Source organism: Plectrocnemia conspersa, unplaced genomic scaffold, assembly GCF_051122295.1.
Source record: "Plectrocnemia conspersa isolate PC_06_02 unplaced genomic scaffold, ASM5112229v1 ptg000005l, whole genome shotgun sequence".
In the NCBI taxonomy this organism is placed as follows: domain Eukaryota; kingdom Metazoa; phylum Arthropoda; class Insecta; order Trichoptera; family Polycentropodidae; genus Plectrocnemia; species Plectrocnemia conspersa.
In genome coordinates this window covers 20031452-20053654 of record NW_028277169.1, presented here as the reverse complement: position 1 = coordinate 20053654, position 22203 = coordinate 20031452, and the positions used below count along the sequence as shown (strand labels likewise).

Genomic DNA, 22203 nt, shown 5'->3' with positions numbered 1-22203 from the left:
TTTATTTAAAGATAGCAATATATACATTTGTAATTAATTTTCTAGTGTGAAAAATATGACATTTTGTCAAAACATAGATATATACATTTACAATTCCGCGAAAATGACGGATCGTTATGTATTAGTAATTAATAATACTATGTTATAAAAAAACTTATTTTTAAATTTTTTTTTTTTTTTTAATTTTTTTTTTTTAAAAATAATAGAACAATAAGTGTAAACTTTTAAATCAGTATACAAATGTCTGCTGCCGAAAAGACTACAGCTCGTTACGATTAACAAATATTACGATAATAAATCATTTAGGCAGACTTTAAATTAGGCATCTTTGGTATTAATAAAAATGAAAAAATCAATACTAGTCATTGAGAAAGTTCACAGCTGCACAATAGCAAATCGTGAATATGAGTACTTTCTGGAATTTCGGCAGTTATAAAGCATTTTTAATTTATTATTGCTTGTTATTAATTGTTATGGCAATGGCTGTTTTAAATACACATATAGATAAGAAGATGGATTTTTCAATACAAAAATTAGCTGTTGTAATATTAAAAAACTTACATTAAAATAATGTATAACGGTGTTTTTACAGCTAATGGGTTTTGAATGTTGACGAAAATTAAAATTTTCAAAATAATACACTACATAAATTACAGTTAGTTGTACAAATATTGAAAACGGTTTACGAATATTTTAATATTCGGATTGGAGTCTTTACTCTGAACCAAATATCTTGCAGGTTGTTAACATTTATTTAAAAGTAGTATTAATTGGTTTTATAATGTTAATCATCCACTTACTAACGTCTATAAAATATCGTTTTAAATACTCTGATTAATATAAATATTTAGACACACTTTCATCGTTTTAACATATTCTGAAATCCTCCATTTGTTTTGAATATTAATTAGAGAGAAATATATTAATATATTATAAGATAAGAGGTACTTGAGTTTTATCACTATTTTTCAAATTATAGTCGGGATTTTGTACGCTTGTTAATATTAAAAAATAAGAAAGAAAAATGCAAATCGTTCTGTCTACTACTAAAATAATATGTAAAAATTTCAAGCTTAATATTTTTCAACTGATTTTTTAAATTATGTATTCGTAATGGCTTAAGTTGTTCAACTTTTAATACCAACAAAAAATAAAAAAAAATGTTTTTATGTAACCAATGTTGATAAAAAGTATATACAAAATAGCTTGAAGATAAAGATTGTTAAAGGAAGGAGAGTGGCCTATTTTTTTATTAGAAGGATGCATCCAATCAGGTTCAATTTATTTTTATAATTTGAATCGATGATTAAATATTAGGTTTCAGCAAGAATAATTTATAAAATAGCTAGATCGAGAATCGTAACATATATTGATTAAGGGTTGTTTTAATAGTTTATAATTATTAAAATATATGACATTAAATTGAGTCTGATGTCTTAGTACTTATTGATATGTGATAATTGTGTTAGCTCTGTTGTAACGCATTAGGCTAACGCTTGTTATGTTACAACGGTATATTTACAATAAATAAATACTATTTATAATTGCCCCTAGCTGCAAAGTGACATCTGGATATATTATTATAATTAAATTGATCTAGCTCGTATATAATTACATCAATTGATTGTAAGTGTAATAATAGTTTAAAATTAATAAAATATATCAAAATCTAAAGATTTTGATTTTAATCTGATATAGTAACTTAGAAATTGTTGATTGTGTTGTCCCAATTGTAACGATTTGACCCAACTAGCGCCTATTAGGTTTCAACAAAAGTTTCACAATAAATATATATTTATACAATCGTAATGCCTATCATTTCTGGGACTTATTATTTTTTTTTCTAATTCAAAGTTACCCTTGGATCATAATATGCTTTAAATATAATACACATCTTTCATATTTTCTCGATCCTCAAATCGTTTATTTGTTAGAAAATATTGAGTTTTCTTAACCTACTTGAATATAAAAACATTTTCATAGCCGTAAAATCGACCATATGCGACTTTCGGCTGTCTAAAAGGAATATAAGTGGAATGCGACATTGATCGAGACGAATTATCGATTCTTAAGTGTCTTGTAATGCCATTGAGAGCTATTCGCCATTCATTTGATCCATGAATGGCTCAAAGTCAAATGCTAGCACCCCGAGTTGTAAAAACGGTACACAATGGCCCAGCATCTTCTTCTGTCCATTGATGTAGAGCGGCAACCATTGTCGACTATTTTCAATCGACGCGAAATTAGGAGGAGTGGGCGTTGACCGGAGTGGACTCCTTTGTAGCTCACCTCATTGTCGACTCCTTCAAATTTTACAAAAAAAAAAAATGTATATAAATAGGTGTTATGTAGTTAAGCGTAGATGGGTCGAAAAATGCGTAGAGTGCCAGACATTGAAGCGTCATCGAAAAACATGAATTTGATGTATGGAGAAAAATAGACGCGATAAACATTCGCCCACGCTCGTTTATGAACAATTTCAAAATACAGCGTGTTTCTAAAGTCACTGTATATAATATTGAATTCAGCTATATTTAAAAAAAAAAAAGTTGCTACATAATACATATTGGATTCGTGTATATGTTATTCAGAAGCACATCAGTGACGTTGAATGTGCAGAAAAGGGTATTTGCAATAATATAAAATAAAGTCAATAAAAATTTGAGGAAATAATCTAGTTGTTATAAAAAAAACTATTCATTGATGGACACCTAGAAACTAGTCATTTAATTAGTGCATTAAAAATGAATTTTGGCTAAATTTTAGATTTTTTTACTGCTTTAAATGTAGCTTACAGTTTACGATATTATTTTTTATGTTCGTGTTTAATTTTTATTTGACGAAAGTTTTCGTCTACGATGTGGCAGACATTCTCATATATCGATCAGATACGTGCTATTCGTAAATTTCGTTACATTTATAAAGGCGCTTAAATTTTATTTACATATCACAAAGGCGCTAAAATAAATAATAAATTTTATTTTGGTAGCCTATTTTCAAAAAAAGTGTTAAATATCACATACCGCAAGTGATCGGCATTTCCAATTGTCATGTTTTAAAATCTTTGCCAAAGTTTGCAATAAGGTGTCGATGATGCTCGACTTTGTTATGCGGAGCGCGTGTCACTTTAATAATTTATTAGTAATTCGCGTTCCTTACGATATGCTAGTGCGTAGCATACTAAAATCAAAAATTCAATTGAGACAATTAAAAAAAAATGTCTCAGATGTAGACAAGAGAGAGTACTGGTCATATTCGTATTTGTATTTAGGTGCTTATTTGCTGGGAGCGTTGAGATAAAATTTATTGCATTTTTTACGTGGCGTCTACTCAATGAAGTACTTTTTAAAGTTGTTAAGGAGCAATGTCAACAATCTGTTCATGCTCGGACACTTTCAGCTGCAAGCTTTAGAGGGCCTTAGAGAGTCGCGATCGCGTCCCGTATTCTTTCCCATCGCGGCCAGGACGTCAGCGCTTGAAAACGCTGATCTTACACAAGAATAACCAAATTGGTTATGATGGACGTTGGCTAAACCAATAATCACTTTATTGAAAATTGTTATCTTAAACGATCATACGTTTAAAATAATATATATGTATAATAAATAAATATAATCAAATGGATCAAATTAAAAATCAAGAAACCAGAAAGGTTAGTTGGTTTGTTTTCACAGTTTTTCAATTAATTTATTTAAATCGTATTGAATATACGAGGATATATTTTATTTACAATGATAGTATTTCATTTTAACTTTTTTATGTATTATTTCTTTCGTTTGTGATAAATGTGATTTGGAATCGGAGCAAAGGTGTGGTGTCCCAGTGGTCGCCGATAAATCTCGACCCATGTATAAAACCATTAAAAACGTCTGACCCTTTTGTTTTCTACGTATTTAATAGCGTGCTACGGAAAAATTCCCTCGGATTATTCGTCACAGTAGAAACTTCAGGGATTTTCTAAAGTCTCCAAAAGCGATAAATAAAATATTGACTGCTCTAAAAATGTAATAGCTCAGAGTGGATGTACAATTTTATATAATTTATTGCATTGTCTTGTACATTTTATATAAAGCTTAGATGCTTTAAGTTTTTTATACTAGTTTCATATACTATGTATTATACAAAAGCATATATTATACAATACTAGTGCATGTTAAGATAAATACAACTTTTATGAACGAGAACTAATAATACATAAAAGTTCTTATCTCTAAAATATAATTTTCATTGCTTCAATAATAATAAAACAATATACGATTTAAGCATCGTTCGATTTAAGAAACTAGTTAAGAATCGTTCTAACAAATAAAGAAACAAAGCAACGGACGATTGCCTAAAACAAAAAAAATCCCAATTGCCTATTGATCCGGGCAGTTCAATTTGTGAATTTCGCCGCTAGGCTCACCAAAGATCCATTTCGCGAAATTAACTTGACACTTTATTACGAGGTTTATTCCCTGCGAATTCCTGTGTAGGGCAATCGATCACACAAATCTCTTTGAAGAGTCATCTCCTACATATACTATACTGTAAACTGTGTATGAGAGCGCATTGAGGGTACAAATGATATAATGGTGTGTACAATATATAATACGATAGGAAGAGTGATGTAACTCGGCATCCTTTTTGTGATGAATGCAGGATAAAGCGAAAGCCGACAGTCTTTTGCTTACGCCGGTACAATGGCACACTACTTCAGAATACATACTACTCTTAAAAGGAATAGTGGTAGATTACATATTGAATTAACCTACACCGCGAACCATTGCAAATATCTTAAAATGTCAGAGGCGTGTATGCTGAAATATTCTAAATATCTGACAGGAGATAAATATGTACGTGGCTCTGAAATCTGAATTCCATGAATATTCATCATATGTTCTCTGGGCAAGATTCAGGTGTGCATATCATTTTCGTGTGTTTGATATGTTTGATCATATGGAAATTCCATGCATGATTTATCACACATATTCTCAATAAATACCTACATGCAGGTGCAATAATTTAATTTTAATATAGATTATTTTTTATTTAATAATACAATATATAGCAAAAATTTTGATATGTAAAATTTGCCTTTTAAATCAAGAACAACTAAACCATTTCAAATCAGCTTTTTAGTGACATTTATACTTTAATACAGCGTAATATTTAGCAAACAATATATAGATTATTCAATACAAATAAATAACAATTGCAAATATATACATGTTCGACAAAAAACAATGTTTGATTTGTAATTAGAACATATTTGTAAATATAATTTGCCAAAAAAAAAAAACTATAGCAAAATATAATACAATAGATTGTCGGATATTTCTATCATATATTGATATATAAATTAAACAATTAAAAAAATACAAATAAATCCGATATTGGATCACATCAAATATCTTGGATTTGTCTTAAGCAAAGCATTGCTCCTTCCTACTTTTTAAATGCAATATTTTTTTTTGGACAAAATAAAGAGACGATTATATACAACTACTGTACACAAGGTAATGCTTTGATTATCGTGGTATAAAAGCAGACGTGAGTGAGAAATAAGGGATGCGTTACATACGTTGCGTCCCGCACGCCCACTTCTTCTCACTCATTCTTGGCACTTGGCACGCGAGCGAGCGAAAGGAAATGTATCTCCCCGTACGCGCCTGAATAAAATAAGTACAGTGTATTTCGAGTTGTTTAAACAGGGACAAACAGACAATGCAATTATTGCAAAAAGAAAGCAGGTATTAGCTAGCCGTAAAGGTATTATTTTTACAACCCAATGTTACATCACATAACGAAATGCTGGCGTAACAAAGTTTTATGTCATCCAACATATTGTGTCTCTAGGTGATGAGCGGATTTGACTGTTCTCCTATGCTGCATCTACCTGGTCATCCCCTGCGTTTGGCTGCTTATGAAGGCCACCCCTTGGGGCTGCTGCTTAAATATAGTTAAGCCCGACCTATATAGAGCGTATCGCTCTTGTGTATGCCCAGCCATTTTCCATTGCTTTTCACTGGAATCTTGATGGGGCTGAAGGAAGGAGGGAGATTTACGCGCTTCCTGCACTTTTACGAAACACTTTAACGCGTGACTGACATTCTAAAATAAAGTTCAAGACTCGTTTCTAAGCTACGAATTTGTCAGCCTGGCTGCGTTAAATCTTGTGGCTCATATGAGATAATAACAGTTTTTAAATTCAGATATATTTGAGCTTCAATAAATAACAGTATTTAATATTTTATACAAAATTTGTATATATTTTATAAAACCATACATACCCGATTTAATATTTTAATTAACCTGCCAAGAAATATACATAGATAAACCATTTTATTGATTATGTAAGCATCGCAAACATATCAGAAGGCCTACATTATAATGTTTATTCTGAAATTAAATGTTTTTTTATGTGAGATGGCATCATAGAAGCAGTTAAATACTAATAAATAGTTTTTTACAAAATCATGTGATTTATTAATGAAATTTTGATACATTTGACATGTGTCTAGAATAATCTGCGAAATAGTTTAACAACTGAAAGGTAAAATTTTTGCCGGCAACTAAGGTCAACGACGTTTAAACCAAACATTGCAAATATATTAAAATAAAAAAGTATGGGAAATCATTAACAATATAACCAAATATTTGTATTTTTTAAGTTTAAAAATAAAAATTGTGATTTATTTAAATTTTAATCCAAAAATCACCTAAAATTTTTAAACTAAAAAAAATCCCTAAACCACAACTGTTGATTGTAGAAGATTAATTTTATCGTTTAATAATATTTGGGTTTTCTAATTTAAATATAATATAATATAAAATTAATTATATTATAATTTACTTATATAAATTATGTTACACTATAAATGTTTTTTACCATTATGTTTTCATATAACATATTTAATTCCCCATTAATATTATCAAAAATATTTATAAAACAAACATTATAAATTTTATAAAAATTACTGCAATGGGAATTGACATATTTACAAAATATCATTAGTACACCCAACAAAATTTCAGTCGAAAATCTACTACTATCTCTTTATCACATTATCCTTACTTTCTTTTACAAAAGTAGATATTAGCCGCTTAGAAATTATGTATGTACACAAAATAAGACGGTGCTATAAATAGCTTATCTTACTCGAGCTTGACAAGAATATAAGACAATTTAATAACAAAATCGGTACATGGAAACAACAAATTCGTTCTTGGGCGCCAGTATGTCTATCGTGACAAAAATATTCAATAATAATTCTCTTTCATACCTTCAATGGAACCAATCTCATGAATGGACGCTGACCTTCGTTTTTGTACCTGTGCTATATTGTTTGCACCTTAACCAATACGAGAGAGAGAACAAAGCACACTCCAAAGTCGTAATACATACTTTTGGGACAGGTGTGCCTTGAAAACTATTTTTTTTACAATATTAGGAGTAAATACAATACATTGGAATTGGATTCCTTTGAAAATATATATTTTATTAATAATTTATACATAGTTCATATCAGATATATACAGCTACGATACGGAAAGTATTGTATTTGCCATAATTTCTAAATTAATTAATAAAACTGTGAAACATACGCATTATATCAATTATTGAATACAATTAATATCGTAATACTCTAGTGACAAAATACTTGATTATTTTGTACAACCTTGTACAAAAGCTTTTCGATTTATTTTCCCATTTAGGTTGTTAATGAATCAATTTGTGTCATAATAAATTTATATTAAATAAGTTAAATATAAATATATTGTAAAGAAATCAGAAATACCCAAGTTGATTTCACTAATCCATAATTCTCAGGAGTGCTGATTTTTTTATCATTATGAGAAATTAATATAGAAAGTTTCCTGTTTTATTTTAGCAAAATAAAATATTAAATTGAACAAACTAATTATATTCTACATCTCCTTTATTATCCCATTTAGTTTTTTGTCATTGATATGTATCTTTAGTGTGTTTTAATTTGTTACCTATATAATATAAATTTCAATAAAAGCTTACTGTTTTTTCTTTTAATAAAAAAAACCACAAGTGGCGGATAACCTATGCTTTATACATCGACTGTGAATTCAATAAGATCATACGGTTCTATGAATATGTCCCCTTTCTATTTATGTATGTAGTTAAATCCCCTTCGATGGACAAGTATTCGAAACGCGCGTTAATAATCATCATCAAGAGTTTAGTATTCAAATTCGGTACACACTGATCAAGTGCCAATATAAATCTGCGGAATGCTTTAATAAATAATTTACAAAAGCGCTTTATATAACAGTATACAATGCCATTCACAGTCGATTCACCAATTTATTTCTATTAAAGTAGCGAATTTCAAAAAGGACGAATTATGAATAAACCATGAGTATACAGCGCAGTTTATAGGAGAGAAGCTGAAACAATATTCAATCAGTTCGGTCGAGTTGGAGAGCCGACTAACTTATTTTTTACTGTTTGAATATCTGAAGAACGAATCTAAATCTAAAGGAAAGCGAAAAGTAAATGATTGATTTGCAAAGCGTCCACGAGTAATTTCATTCGAATTGGAATATAAAATAAACGCAAACACGTAATAAATAACAAACTCAAACTCAAATCGATTTGTATTTATATTGTATAAAAGAAAGGGCGGAGTTTTTAAAGTCCGCCCTGTTCCCCACTAAACGAGGACCGCCCTTTTATAACATATTGCCATTAATTCTCCCTATGCACAGAACTAAATTCTAACCAAAAACCTAAGTGGGGATATTATAGGGTTCTGTATTGTTATACAATTTTACTAACACTGGTGTAGGTCAGGAATGTTCAATTTTACATTATTAAAGAACATTAAAATTATTAATAAACATCTTATCAATAAAGCGTAAATTGAATAACGGTGGGGAAATCCAATGTTCTGGGAAATACGTAGATAACGGTTATTCTGTAATGTGACGGCAGATTTTAATATATTAGTTAAAAGCGATTAAAATGTTGTAATACATAACTGTAGTCATTAATTTTTTAATTATAAATAGATACGATATAAAAAAATTATTAAATTCATCGAAATGTAAATGTTGTTAAGTTTATAGCATTATATTCTAGATATATAAATATTTAAAAAGTACAAAGCTAGATTTTTTCATAAACATATATAATAAGATAGTTATAAGCCAATTGAAAATCAATACTAAAAATAAGTATACGTTGATAAGATTATATACAACTGCTGTTACAGAACTTTACCAAGAGATCGTAATGTTTTGTTTGTTATTTAAACAATGACAAACCGTCAGTGCTACTATATAGAGTAACCAGAAATATATATTGAATGCAACTATCAAGGAAATAAAGCAGGCGTTGGCTAACAGCAAAATTAATGTAAACAAAAAGTTATATTTTACCCATTATATTACAGCTAATTTTTAATTTGCGACAATTGTGAAGAAGATAAAGAGATGGCAATCTATTATATTAATAGTAATATTGTGTTCAATGTTTAACTCTTGATGATGGTCTTATTATTTTCAGAAGCAATGATGAAACAATTTGATGACCTATATGACTACAACGTAGAATTGGTATATATAAACAAAGAGTGAATCTTCTCATGCTGAAGTCACTGTCAGCAAGTATTATATTTTTATAAAAAAATACATGAATTTGGCTATTCCTAAAGAGAAATGATGGCACAGAACAAAAATTGATTAAAAACCATGATGTATACAAACATATTTTGTCAATAGGGATTAAAAATAACTCACTCTTAGATATTTTGGCTATCGATTATTCCAGGTATGTAATCATATATTTATAATAATGGTAAAATGTCGTCTATTAGATAACATTCAAGAAACTACACATTTATAAGCTGTCCATTGGCTGATATATATAGCGTTCCCACTATGCGCCGTTCCCACTATGTTCCCACAGCGCCGATTTTATCGACATTAACATTCAATCCTCATTAAGGATATATTACAAGTTCACGTTTAAAACGTTCCTGGTTTATTTGCAATTCGTCAAATCTAACGAATATGTGCAATAAATCAGAATCAATGATAATTTTTATGTATTGTAAAAGGAAAAACTCACTTTTTGGCCTCAGAGTCGATCGACGAGAATTCAAAATTTGAAGATTTCGTTACGAAGATTATTATCTAGTTTAATCAATGTATTCTTATAATCCTTACACACGTGTATATATTTCATTTTTATGGTTATAACATACCTAGTTAATTTGCAATCCGATTATTTAGATTCAGTCAGCTCGAACAACGCACATGCCAAAATAATGAAAATTATTGTTGTGTAGCAAAATTATTTACAACTGTTGCCACGTTACTGTCTGCCATCTTGTATTATATTTGAATCCTTATTTTTCATTGGTTGACAACAAAAGAATTCATTAACCGAGGCTCGAAAATCATCGTGCCAACTCTATTTTTATTTTGATTGTAAATAATTGTGAATTGCTCAAATATTGTTTCATTTTATAAAATCACACAATGGATTTTTACGCATGAGAATAATATTGCTGCATATTATATTAATTAGTATGTTTTATACATATGCATAGAATCAATTATTTAATAAAAAGGGTTTTAAATATGCAAAAATCTCATACCAAAAAAATAATAAAATAAGTTGGAAGTAAATTTAGCTTATTTTAAAACTATTTTTAAATCATATGTACAGTGATGTAATATTCGTTATTTAAGGAATATTATAATGATCTGCTTTTTTATTAATAATATCAATATAAGTGAAAGTGATTCTTTGTAACTTTAAAAACATATTGCGTCAGAACCAGCGCGTCTGCAAGCTTCCCAAACTGTTATCTGAAAAATATTAAAGTAAGCTATATACATGAAAGTAAATTAAAAATAAACATAAAACATTTTTTTTTTCATCATAATTGAACAAATATTTTTATAATATAATACCTATTGTATTCCGTATTAATTATTGAATTACATTACTTCGAAAATTGTATTATTAAATATTTTTAAATATATATATATATGTACTCTATTTTTTTATTAATGCAGGATCAAATGTATTTTTTTATTGTTTTGAAATTTAATATTTTTATACAAATGGCTCTGATTTTAATTCTCAAGAATGATTTAATTCTCACTCTTAATTAAACAATATATGCATGCAGTGGCGTAACTAGGGCATGTGCCGCCCATGGCGATCCTTAAAATTGTTGCCCCCCCCCCCATAATTTTTTTGCAGGGTCAGAAAATCAGCATTTCTTAAAATAATAAATTGGTTATTATTAAGCTCTCGTTATTCGTGGATTTATATATGTTTTAATGCCTATAAAAAGTTAAGTGGCATTGTATACGTTAAGTTCAATTTTAATATTAAAAATACATCGATTTCTTTTATTAAAGTTAAAAACATACACATGTATGCTGTAGGGTGTAATAAATATTTTAAATTACAGACATATTATTTAGGCTTTTTTTTCTTGATGGCATTATTCGAATTTATCGTATCTGCGCGTATATTTTATTACGATTTGGAAGTTTTATTGCATCATCGTGTAATCTATTTTTAAATAATACAACGAATACCTAAAAAACGAACTGTTTTTTCATGAATACACACTAATGTTATATGAAATATTTTTTGTTTTATTTTGTAATCAATTATGCGATAATTTGATTCATGAGAATCGTGATTTACCTATTGAGAATCATATAAAATATATTATTTAAGTTAAAAGTGAGCTCTTAAATATCAGTTAATCACAATTTTTTTCGTCAATACCATACAGTTATTGTAAATTATATTATGCAATTTAAATCAATATTTAATGTTTTTAAAAATATAGAACTATATAAAGGCCAAATAATAAATATTATATTAAACGAGCTGATACAGTAAAATTATAAATAAGCAATGACGTTGCTTTTAAATAAAATTTATGGAAAACCCATTGATATTAATTTAATCACGCATTTACACATATATGAGCTGTGAAATATATATATATATATATATATATGAAATAATATTTATTTTTGGTTGAGCACCCCTGGAAGTGCACGCACAGCAAACGCGAGTGATGTGCAAATTGTGAACTGATCAGCGGTGGGGGAAGTTTAGGGGTGGGGTCTGTGCATTTTGGTTAATGTGCCAACGTGAAAAAAATGCCAATAAGGGTGAGTGCACTTAATGGGGTGCAAACCTTTAGCTACGTCAGTGCAAGCCGAGCGGTCCAGCAGCGATCATCGACTGCCTAATCGTTCTTACTCACTATCAGTGTCGTGCCACCAACAAGTGTTATCTTGAACTTAATGAACCGTGAATAATACTTTCATAAGCATGTCTCGGTCATTCTTAGTCGACTCGCTGATCAGTAACTCGCCAAAGGCTCCGGAAACTCTACTGAGGACACCGCTTCCCGAGTATCGGCCACCGTTGCCGATTCCTCCTCATCATCCTGCTTATCTCAGCTCGTATTTATACTCTCTGGGATTCAACAACCCTCATATCTTCAACCACTTGCTGCCAAGGAGTATCTTACCACCGAGACCGATGCCAATCATCAGACCGCAACCGTCTCACATGCTTCCAGCATCAGTGTCCGAGATCAACGATAAATCACCAACGAATACCTTCACGTCGTACTCACCGCCATACAGCAGATCTCCACAGCCGAGGTCTCCAGTCTGTTCCGGAGATGAAAGCAGAGGATCAACTCCACCGATGGGAACAAACCAAGAAGATAAAAAAGAAAAGAGAAGATTAGAATCTAAAGAAGACTCGAGCAAGAGAATCAGAACGGCTTTTACCAGCACTCAACTTTTAGAACTCGAGCGAGAATTCAAGAAAATCATGTATTTATCTCGATTGAGAAGGATTGAGATAGCCACCAATCTGCGCCTCTCTGAAAAGCAAGTCAAGATCTGGTTCCAAAACAGGAGGGTCAAATACAAGAAGGAAGACTTACCATCCGGATCTTCAGCTGCAAATTCAAAATATTCCTGCTCGAGAAGTTACGGAAGCAGAAGATCTTCTAGATCTGAGAACTCTTGTGACGAAGATCATTCGTTTATTGAAGTGTTAGAAATGGACGATATGAATAAGTGTAATTACTAATTAAATAAAAATGTGACAAAGACACTAATGTAAATATTTGTATTAGAAAGCTTTAATTTTGTGAGTATGACAATACGCTATTTTGTACATATTATATTTTTATTCACATATTGAGAAATATATTTTATACTTTAATATAATTCAATATTTTTTTATTCATGTATAAAATCCTATCTCATGTACATATATAGGTAAGTATCTAAGGATAAGTTACAATAAATTTCATACACACACATCGACATTGCAGCATAAGGTTAGAAGGTACAAAATTTATGGAGCAAGTTCGCTGCTAGACGTCATAGTGAAGTTCTACGTTGTGAATTTCTCCTGTAAATATTTAACGCTTCGACGGGTGGTACTATATAAATTTACCGTTCAATTTATGCTGAATGCCTATAAAAGTATTATATGAGATTTGCATTTTCGGCTGCCATTCGTGTTTGCTCGATAAACTCTTGTTATAGGTTGATTTTATAACATAACTGTATATTAATCATAAAAATGTGAGTTCATCAATATCAATATTAAAAATAAGTAATTCAATAAATAATAAAAAAATAACTAGCAATTAAAAATATAGAGCTGCCAAGTATTAAATATTAAAAAACAATTAATCTCAAGCAACGAATAAATAAATAATACATTGATTGAGTTTTAATCATATCTATTAACCTCATGACATAATCAAATACAGCAAATTATTTTTTATTATATTTTAAGATCAGCTAAAATAAATAAATACTAAATTTTATAAATAGTATATTATCATATAGGGTAATGCAATCTTGGGTATTTCCAATTACTCCAATTTAATTCAAGAAATTTCCAGTAAAATTCCATAATTTAAAGCAGAAGACTGATTATTAAAAATAAGTTATAAGCATTGAAATGTACTATTAATTATATTGAAAATTAAAGCAGATGTATATCATTAATAAAAAATTCTAAAGAACAAACTGCTTGTTTTTAAAAAAAATTTTTAGGTAATCCCGAAATAGATATATTTTTTTTAATTTAAGTTTTAAATGTCAGTTGTGTTTTATGCAGTGAAATTTTTTTCGTCATATTTGTGTTAGTGCACATCATTTCGATATTGAAAATAAATATATATGTATATATAGGAAGCAAAATATGCATAGCAGAATTTTTGCAAAATAAACAATTTATAAATAATTGCATGTTATATGAATTTATTTTAAAAAATCGGAGACTACGACCATAAAAAACATTTGTGAAGTAAAAATGATTCATAAATGGAAAAGTTGGTTTTAAGAAAATTGAACTGAATATTCGATATCAAGAATAGTCCTGTTAAATTCAACAGTGCATGACACATTTAGAAGATTTGGAAGGCTTGGAAACAATGTTTATGGATTTCACATAAATTGAGCGATAAAAATAAGTCGGCGCATATCCGTATGTCACAAGAGCTTCTGTATATTGAAACTTAGTCGCCTTTTCTCGATCATTTGATAAATAAATAAATGGGTGTTGTACGACAGCAATCGTCGTAGAAGACAGTGGCTATCTGAAAGTCAAGGAGCAAAACCTACCTTGAAGCCCGGGCTTACTTACATTTTTTTTGTGCTTATGGTAGATTTAAATAAATTTAAATGACATTTTAAAAAAATGTATTGATAGCTTAAGTAATATAATCTTTAATATTAATAAAAAAACGGTAAATCCAAAACCAGTATCTTTGGGATTTTCTGTCCCTGAGATTTTACTTTTTTAATCTCTTGGATTTTACCAAAAATTATTTACAAATTAAGATCAACCTTTTGAAGTTTTTTATTTATATAAAACCCTAACAAATAGTAAAAAATTGATGAATCAAATCAGCTTATAAAAATATTTTAATTTTAATAATCGTATATTTAAATATACATCATTTTATTTTAAAAGAAAAGAACTAGTAAAAATATTTTTAATTGAAGTATAGATAATTTGTACTGAATTTATATTTTTAATTTATATAATTTATTTCTATTTTTTTAGCTCATCAGTTGATAGCTTCAATTTTATATATATATATATATATATATATATATATATATATATATATATATATATATATATATATATATATATATATATATATATATATATATATATATATATATATATATATATATATATATATATATATATATATATATATATATATATATATATATATATATATATATATATATATATATATATATATCATTTTTATTGTACAGTTTTTATTTTAAATTTAATAAAATATATAATTAACTCTTTAGTTATGCTTTTCTAATTTCCTAATATTTTCCATTAAAAACCCTTTACTTATTAATTTATTGATCGAAAGATTTTTAGAGAAATTTATTAATGTGCATTTTAAAAATATTAATTAAAACAAATTTTGCGCACATATATTTTATTGCCTTTATATCATACTTAAAATTATAACACGATTATACATATACATATTAAAAATTATTCTACAAAATGACATAAAAATTATTCTACAAAATGACTTTAAAACAGTTTCAAACTCTCTTTTAAAAATGAAATTCTTTTGCATAAGATTTCTATTATATTTCCAAAGATTATGATTTTATGTTTATATTATAACATGTTTTTACAATTATACTTAAATAATTAGTTTTATAAAATCATATTAAAAAAATTAAAATAGTAATAATTAATTTTCATAAGTTATAGTTTCATTGATATTATTTTATACATTTCCGAACAAAAATTGACACAAATTATAATATCGCAAATAATATTTCAGCGATTTTATAAATCGTAATTTCACAATGCCACAATGATAATATTACCAACAAACAAATCAATTTGCGCTGTTTTGGTTATTATTTTTACTGCCAAAATTTTTTTCCACTGTATTCTATCTTTAAAATAAAACTATTTAAATATATATTCGATCAATCTATATATTGTAGTATGATTAAATTATACTACTATAAAATATTATAAACTTATATTGAAAAGCAATTCACGTTTTCAATTCTGAAGTATAGGTGGTGCATTTTAAGCATTTTCAATAGAGCACAAGCAGTTATTTTCAGGGCTCGCCAACTTTTTAAATTATTGTTTTTAATTTACCTCAAAAAATATTTTAGATATAATGTTCGTGATTTTCTGAGCACTTTTGGTGTCCATAAACCTCTTTCCGGCAACTACAATAAAATGGGCCAAATTAGCTAAAAGGTTATTTATAACCAAGTTTAGGCGAAAAACGAGAGGTTTTTATGTGGACTCATTCGCGTGGCGGTTTGTCGCCGAGCAAGTGGAGCGCATCATTACCGTCGCGTTCGTAGAATACTAAAGATATCTTCAACGAAGCTTTCCTTACTTCCTTTTTCCAGATACGTGTACGTACATAGCTCTCCGATAAAATATTCAAAAATAACCGACCCTCTAAGAAGGCTAGACCCATGGTCGGGTAGCGACACATCCTTGCGGAATTTTTAATATTCCGAATGCGGCACTTGCTGAATATCATCGGGTGCCAACTTGAAATATAGTAATACTATTCCAAATGGGCTACAAACACACTTATGGGTTTCAACTCCGTGCGAGGGACTAATGTGGAATGTAAACATTTGCTCAGATACGTTTCGGACATGTTGGATAACGTGAATTCAGTGGCGGTACCCTGAGGGGTTCAATTTAAATTCGAATAATATACACAAATTTATATTTTTAGTTAAACACCAGCACTCTTAATTTATTATTTTTTAACCAGTTTTATAAGATTTAATTTAGCTCCCAAAATTAAAATTGAAACTGTAAATGCCTGTTTAAACTCACTAAGACCAGAAAGAGTTACTAGAGGTAATCATGTCCCATTTAGAGTTAAAGAATTTACTCATATTATAGAACAACGAATTTATTATTTTTTCATATTTATACATGTGTGAATAAGCGCTTTTTTAATTAACTGTTATTTGAGTTTTTACGCCTTGCAGGCTACATTGACTAAGTAGCCTGCAAGTATCATATTGTCAACAACATTTATTATTTAATTGTTCCTTAAATTATTTTTTAATTATCAATGTCATCATAATGAAATTGTAATCAGTGATATTTTTAATATTCATTATATTATACGATTCCAAACTATCTAAATAAGAAAAAAGTCTCTCTAATATTTTTTTGGGAGCAACTTTAAATATAGTTTTCATTGCTATCATAGTCGGGCTTTTATAAAAAAATGTATTAAATCAATGAGCTGCTTATTTCTACTTTCTCTAATTTTTAATTTTATCTTTACAAAAAGTTGTATAATTTTAGACAAATTTCAGACCCGGAACACAATCGACACAATCCTTACATGCTACTACAGTTATTGTCGCGTATTAGTCGGATATACTTTAATACTGGTTCATTTAAATATGATTATAAATTTTTTTTTAAGCAAACGTTTTAGTACGAGGAACGTATCAAACTAAAATACGGGCGACCACAAACAGCTTCGCGGTCGACTACGGCATATATGCACGACCAATTTTAAATAATCATGACGAAATTCATAAGTGATATAATAATCACCAATTTCGTTCTTACAGACACAATAGAAATTAAAAAAAAAACACTAGGATTTATACAGGATTCAAACTCAGCAGTGGCGCAGCTATGGTGGGGCGATGGGGCGGGCCGCCCCGGGCGGCACTTGCTTGGGGGCGGCATATTTGCGATGGAATCGTCTAGTGTGGTATTTAACCCTAAATGCACTAATATATATAAATATATATCCACGAATAGCAAGAGCTTAACAATAACCAATTAATTATTATAAGAAATGCTGATTTTATGACCATGCCAAAAATGTATAGGGGGGGGGGGCAAATTTAAGGATCACCCTGAGCACCACATACCCTAGCTACGCCACTGAAACCCAGGTATTGCATACATTTTTTCATCAATTTATGTCACTGATTTATCGTGCTAGTATTCAAAATTTGTTTAAACTATGATATTGAGGAATTATTTTGCAAAGTTAAAATACATAACTACGATTGATCTAATTAGCATGTTTTGTAGTCTATAAATCGAAAGCTATTAACTAGAAATAAAGAAAATTCATTAATAAATATCTATTATATAATTTAAAAAGCGAAAAAGAGATAAAAAATATTTTCACAAAATGTGTAGAAGTTTACAAAGAAATGTGTAAATCTTACAAGTATATGTGATTATACTCATATCTTCATTCACATTCTCTTTTATCTCATCTACTACATTTTAAAGTTCTAAAATTTTAATAACCGTTTCTGCATAACCAAAAGAACCACTCGCAGTTTCTCAATTGTTCGCCAGTTGAATAGTTTATTTCGTGCTCATCTAAAACTCCTTTTCGCTATGTTTTGTTCATTATGAAGCTACTGTCACAATGCAAACATCACTCAAAGAGTTTCATAGAATTCGCCCGTTTGTATTAAATCAAATATTAACCCGACTTTCCCGACTTACGCTGGAAATGCATTAGCGGCTAAACCCATAGGTTTAACCCCTTAATTGTAACTGACAAACGTCAAAATAATTGTTTAATTTGTTTACCGACTTTATTCGACACTACATTTTATAATACATGATCTTTTTTATTTTTAGCAGCAGCAACGTAAAATTGAATAATTAAATAAATAAAAAAACGTTATTGTCGGCCAAGAAATATGTTATTATTGCATGGGAATTCGGTGTAACTCAAAGGGATCTTGAGTGAGTCTAGTTATTGCGATTTTCTGCGAGATATCATTGAACGGGGGCGGTTCAAAAGAAGCCGACTAGTGTTTGTGTCAAGAAGGTATTGTGATTTGGAGTGTTTAGCCCGTGATGTTATTGGATGCTGGGAATACGTGTTCTATGACCTTATCTTAGCGCATCTCAACCCTTTGGAGTGTTTGCGACATTTACAGATGACATCGCATTCCCTTTATTTGGTGTCACAAAGACACCGCTAATTGTCATAACGGTACATCATTGGTACTGCTAAAATTATTTAATCTTAATCCATGGATTACGAAGGCTTAAGCAGCTTTCAATATACTATCGGTAAGTGGGAAAAGTTAAATTGTATGTACAAAAATTAATACAACAAAATATTGTTATTGATTCGTAATTTAGTTAAATTATTTTTTTCAGGAATAACTAAAACATGTATGTTAGTAAGGAATGTCTGTTCCTAAACAGATCGGCCCTATGTTAAATAAATTTATTGTAAATCTTCTACTGTATCATAACAGGCGTTAGAACGGTGTTAACACTATCAATACCTTCAAGTTAACAGTAAGACACCAAACTGAAATCAGTCTTATAATTACAGCGTACAATCAATAAACATCATTAGGCACACTTTAGCTTATTTATAATTTTAGTTTAAATATTCATCACAATATTAATTTGTGAGATTAGGAAAATCTAAGAAAACGCAGTCTGTGATGATTGATTGCGATTTTAATTTTATAATTATTACTAATTCAGACACGATTTAATTTTTTTTTAAAACACTAGGGTTCATATGAGAATCAGGTTTTAGTCACCCACTTTACATTTGGTTTATCGTGCTAGTTATATAATTAGTACTAACTTAACATATGAATTTGCGGCAGTCATATTATATCATATTACTTTAAAACTATCCCAATTTATCCTGCTTTGATAAGCGAGTTCAATACTACATTGCATAGAACTGAGCTCAAACTCACAACTTCCACCATAACATTTAACCCGCTTTCACCGATACACAAAAGGTATATAAATTTTCTACGTATAAATACACCCCATGATCTCAGTTTCTCGATGCAGTTTTACCGATTGTTCAAGATCATATATAGCAGTTTGTGCTTCAGAAAATAATTAACGTCTCACACATGACCCGATAGGATTTCTCTCACCCATCTCGGATTACCTCTCAAGTACTCAACAACACAGTATTTTGCAAACAATGTCAATTTATCACACCACCCACAGTTAATAAATTAATGCACCTGCCCGGACGGCTCACCTGGTGCACCGGGACTAATGAAACACTTTGAATTGCGTTCCATGTCAGTGATCATCAATAGAGTCGTTTAATGGGCTTTGCATTATCACTATTAAAAGTGTATTTCAAAGTAAAGCGAAGGATGATGTAATATTTCGATTAAAAACAATGACCGTTGTTTGGCGGAGTGTTAAATTTTTGTATATATATATATATATATATATATATATATATATATATATATATATATATATATATATATATATATATATATATGGGGTGCATAATATTTTCATAGTTGGAAATGTTCATATGTGACACAATTTTTCGCGTAAGCAATGGTTATGACTTGTTTTCGGTTCAGTGAAAATGTTGGCGTAAAATTTGTGTTGCACAATGACGATTTATCATTTGATGTTTACTCGATTCGGTAGTCTTTTATATCTTCTTACTATAAAAGTTTTTAAATTAATATTAATTCATTATTTTTCGATTTCTAGAGAAGTTTATTATCATCTAAAAAAATAAATATTCACATATTGTTTAAAAATATTCGAGAAATCCAGATCCTGCGAGATTTTCATATGATTTTGGCAATTTATTTAATGATCATTAAAAGTTGTACTTTCATTATGCTCGGCATTGTGATGCACAAAGTGAAAAATTTCAACAATATTGTCACACTTACAATTTTATGTAGCACATTGATACTTGACATTTTAGAATAAGAATCGGAAATATGTAATCTAAGTACCATGAAATTTCCTCACTATTATAACAGACAAAAAAGATATTTATATTTTAAGGAATATGGATATTTTGCCTCTGATTATCTTATGACTCACTGAATATCCAAAAAAAAATTAATGTGATCTACAATATATTTTCTACCAATGTAGAATACATGGTTACTTAAATCTTGACGACAACATGTATTGCAAGTAGTGTTTTTTCTTGAGAAAAATGACAAGTCTAGAAAGCAGCAAATGTTTCGGGAATTTTTATAGTCATTTTTTTAAGTTTTACAACTACTATTTTTTTATACCGCTAAATAAGATAGAGTGAAAATGTTTTGAAATATGCATGCCTTTTTGGAAGCTTTAAATAAAAGTCGGAAATATTTGATTGACAAAAAAAAATATTAACTACTGTAATTGGCATTATCTTTGCTTTAGTGATCTAAGAACTACATTTATAATAAGATAAGAATAAATCGTTCTGCGTGGGAATCAGAAAATTATTAAAATAAGAAGAAAAAAAATTCGTTATACTGAAAATTTGTTACATTATATATTTTATTTTTAATTAGCATATCACTACAGCATTAAAATAACCTCTTATAAGATTGACAGATCGTTTTTTGTCCATTTTTAAGGATATTGTAATGAACACAATAAAATGTTTTATAAAAAAAGTTTGAAGGTCGGCAAAACACATTGACTGATGCTTGTGAACACATCCGGCACACGCCAAGTCAAGGTCAAACTGAATTTGAAAAAATATTGTGTCAAGTTGTAACGTAATTCTTAAATTCAGATCAAAATATTTCGTTATACTGAGATCAGTCTTCATTACAATAAACATATTTTGTATGAAAGTTTTTTGGGGACAAATTAGATTAAGGTTCGTTATACTGGGAATTCTGTTATTTCGCAATTCGTTACAAAGAGATTTCACTGTATCACGTTTTAAAATATGTAGTCTTTATTAAGGTGTATTTGGATATGCTATTATATACTATATATATAATATAATATTAAAAAATATTTTGTTACATTTTACTAACACTACAACACAATCGATTACCTATAGTTGGTGCAATGTGAGCGATTATAAGTCATTGATTGTGTTTTATTGAGCGTATTTTAGGTGTTTGATTGCCCGTTTTCTTGAATTGAATTTTATCATAAATTTAAATTTCAGTAATAAGAACGTTTTTTAGTTACACCATAAGTTACTTTATAATTTAAAAAAGTATATGTTTTATGTGCAAATATAAAAGCCAGTTTTTAATCAAATTCACAAATTAGAAAGGAACAATGAACTGATAATATCGACCACCTAATCTGTTGTTTTAGACCAAAAATGAACAGTAAGCACAATATGTACTTTAATAATT

The 22203-nt window shown here is 29.0% G+C and overlaps 1 protein-coding gene across 1 annotated transcript; it reads left to right on the top strand.

Annotated features, from left to right (window-relative positions):
* Positions 1 to 12091: 12091 nt before the first annotated feature.
* On the top strand, positions 12092 to 13245 carry LOC148235078 (uncharacterized). The gene has a single exon (XM_088186810.1). It carries the CDS (start codon positions 12332 to 12334, stop codon positions 13106 to 13108), a length of 777 nt encoding a protein of 258 aa, XP_088042936.1. The 5' UTR covers positions 12092 to 12331; the 3' UTR covers positions 13109 to 13245.
* Positions 13246 to 22203: the final 8958 nt, after the last annotated feature.

Excerpts from the sequence above, each read along its gene's own strand:
- LOC148235078 (XM_088186810.1), top strand. The coding sequence starts at position 12,332 with ATGTCTCGGTCATTCTTAGTCGACTCGCTGATCAGTAACTCGCCAAAG.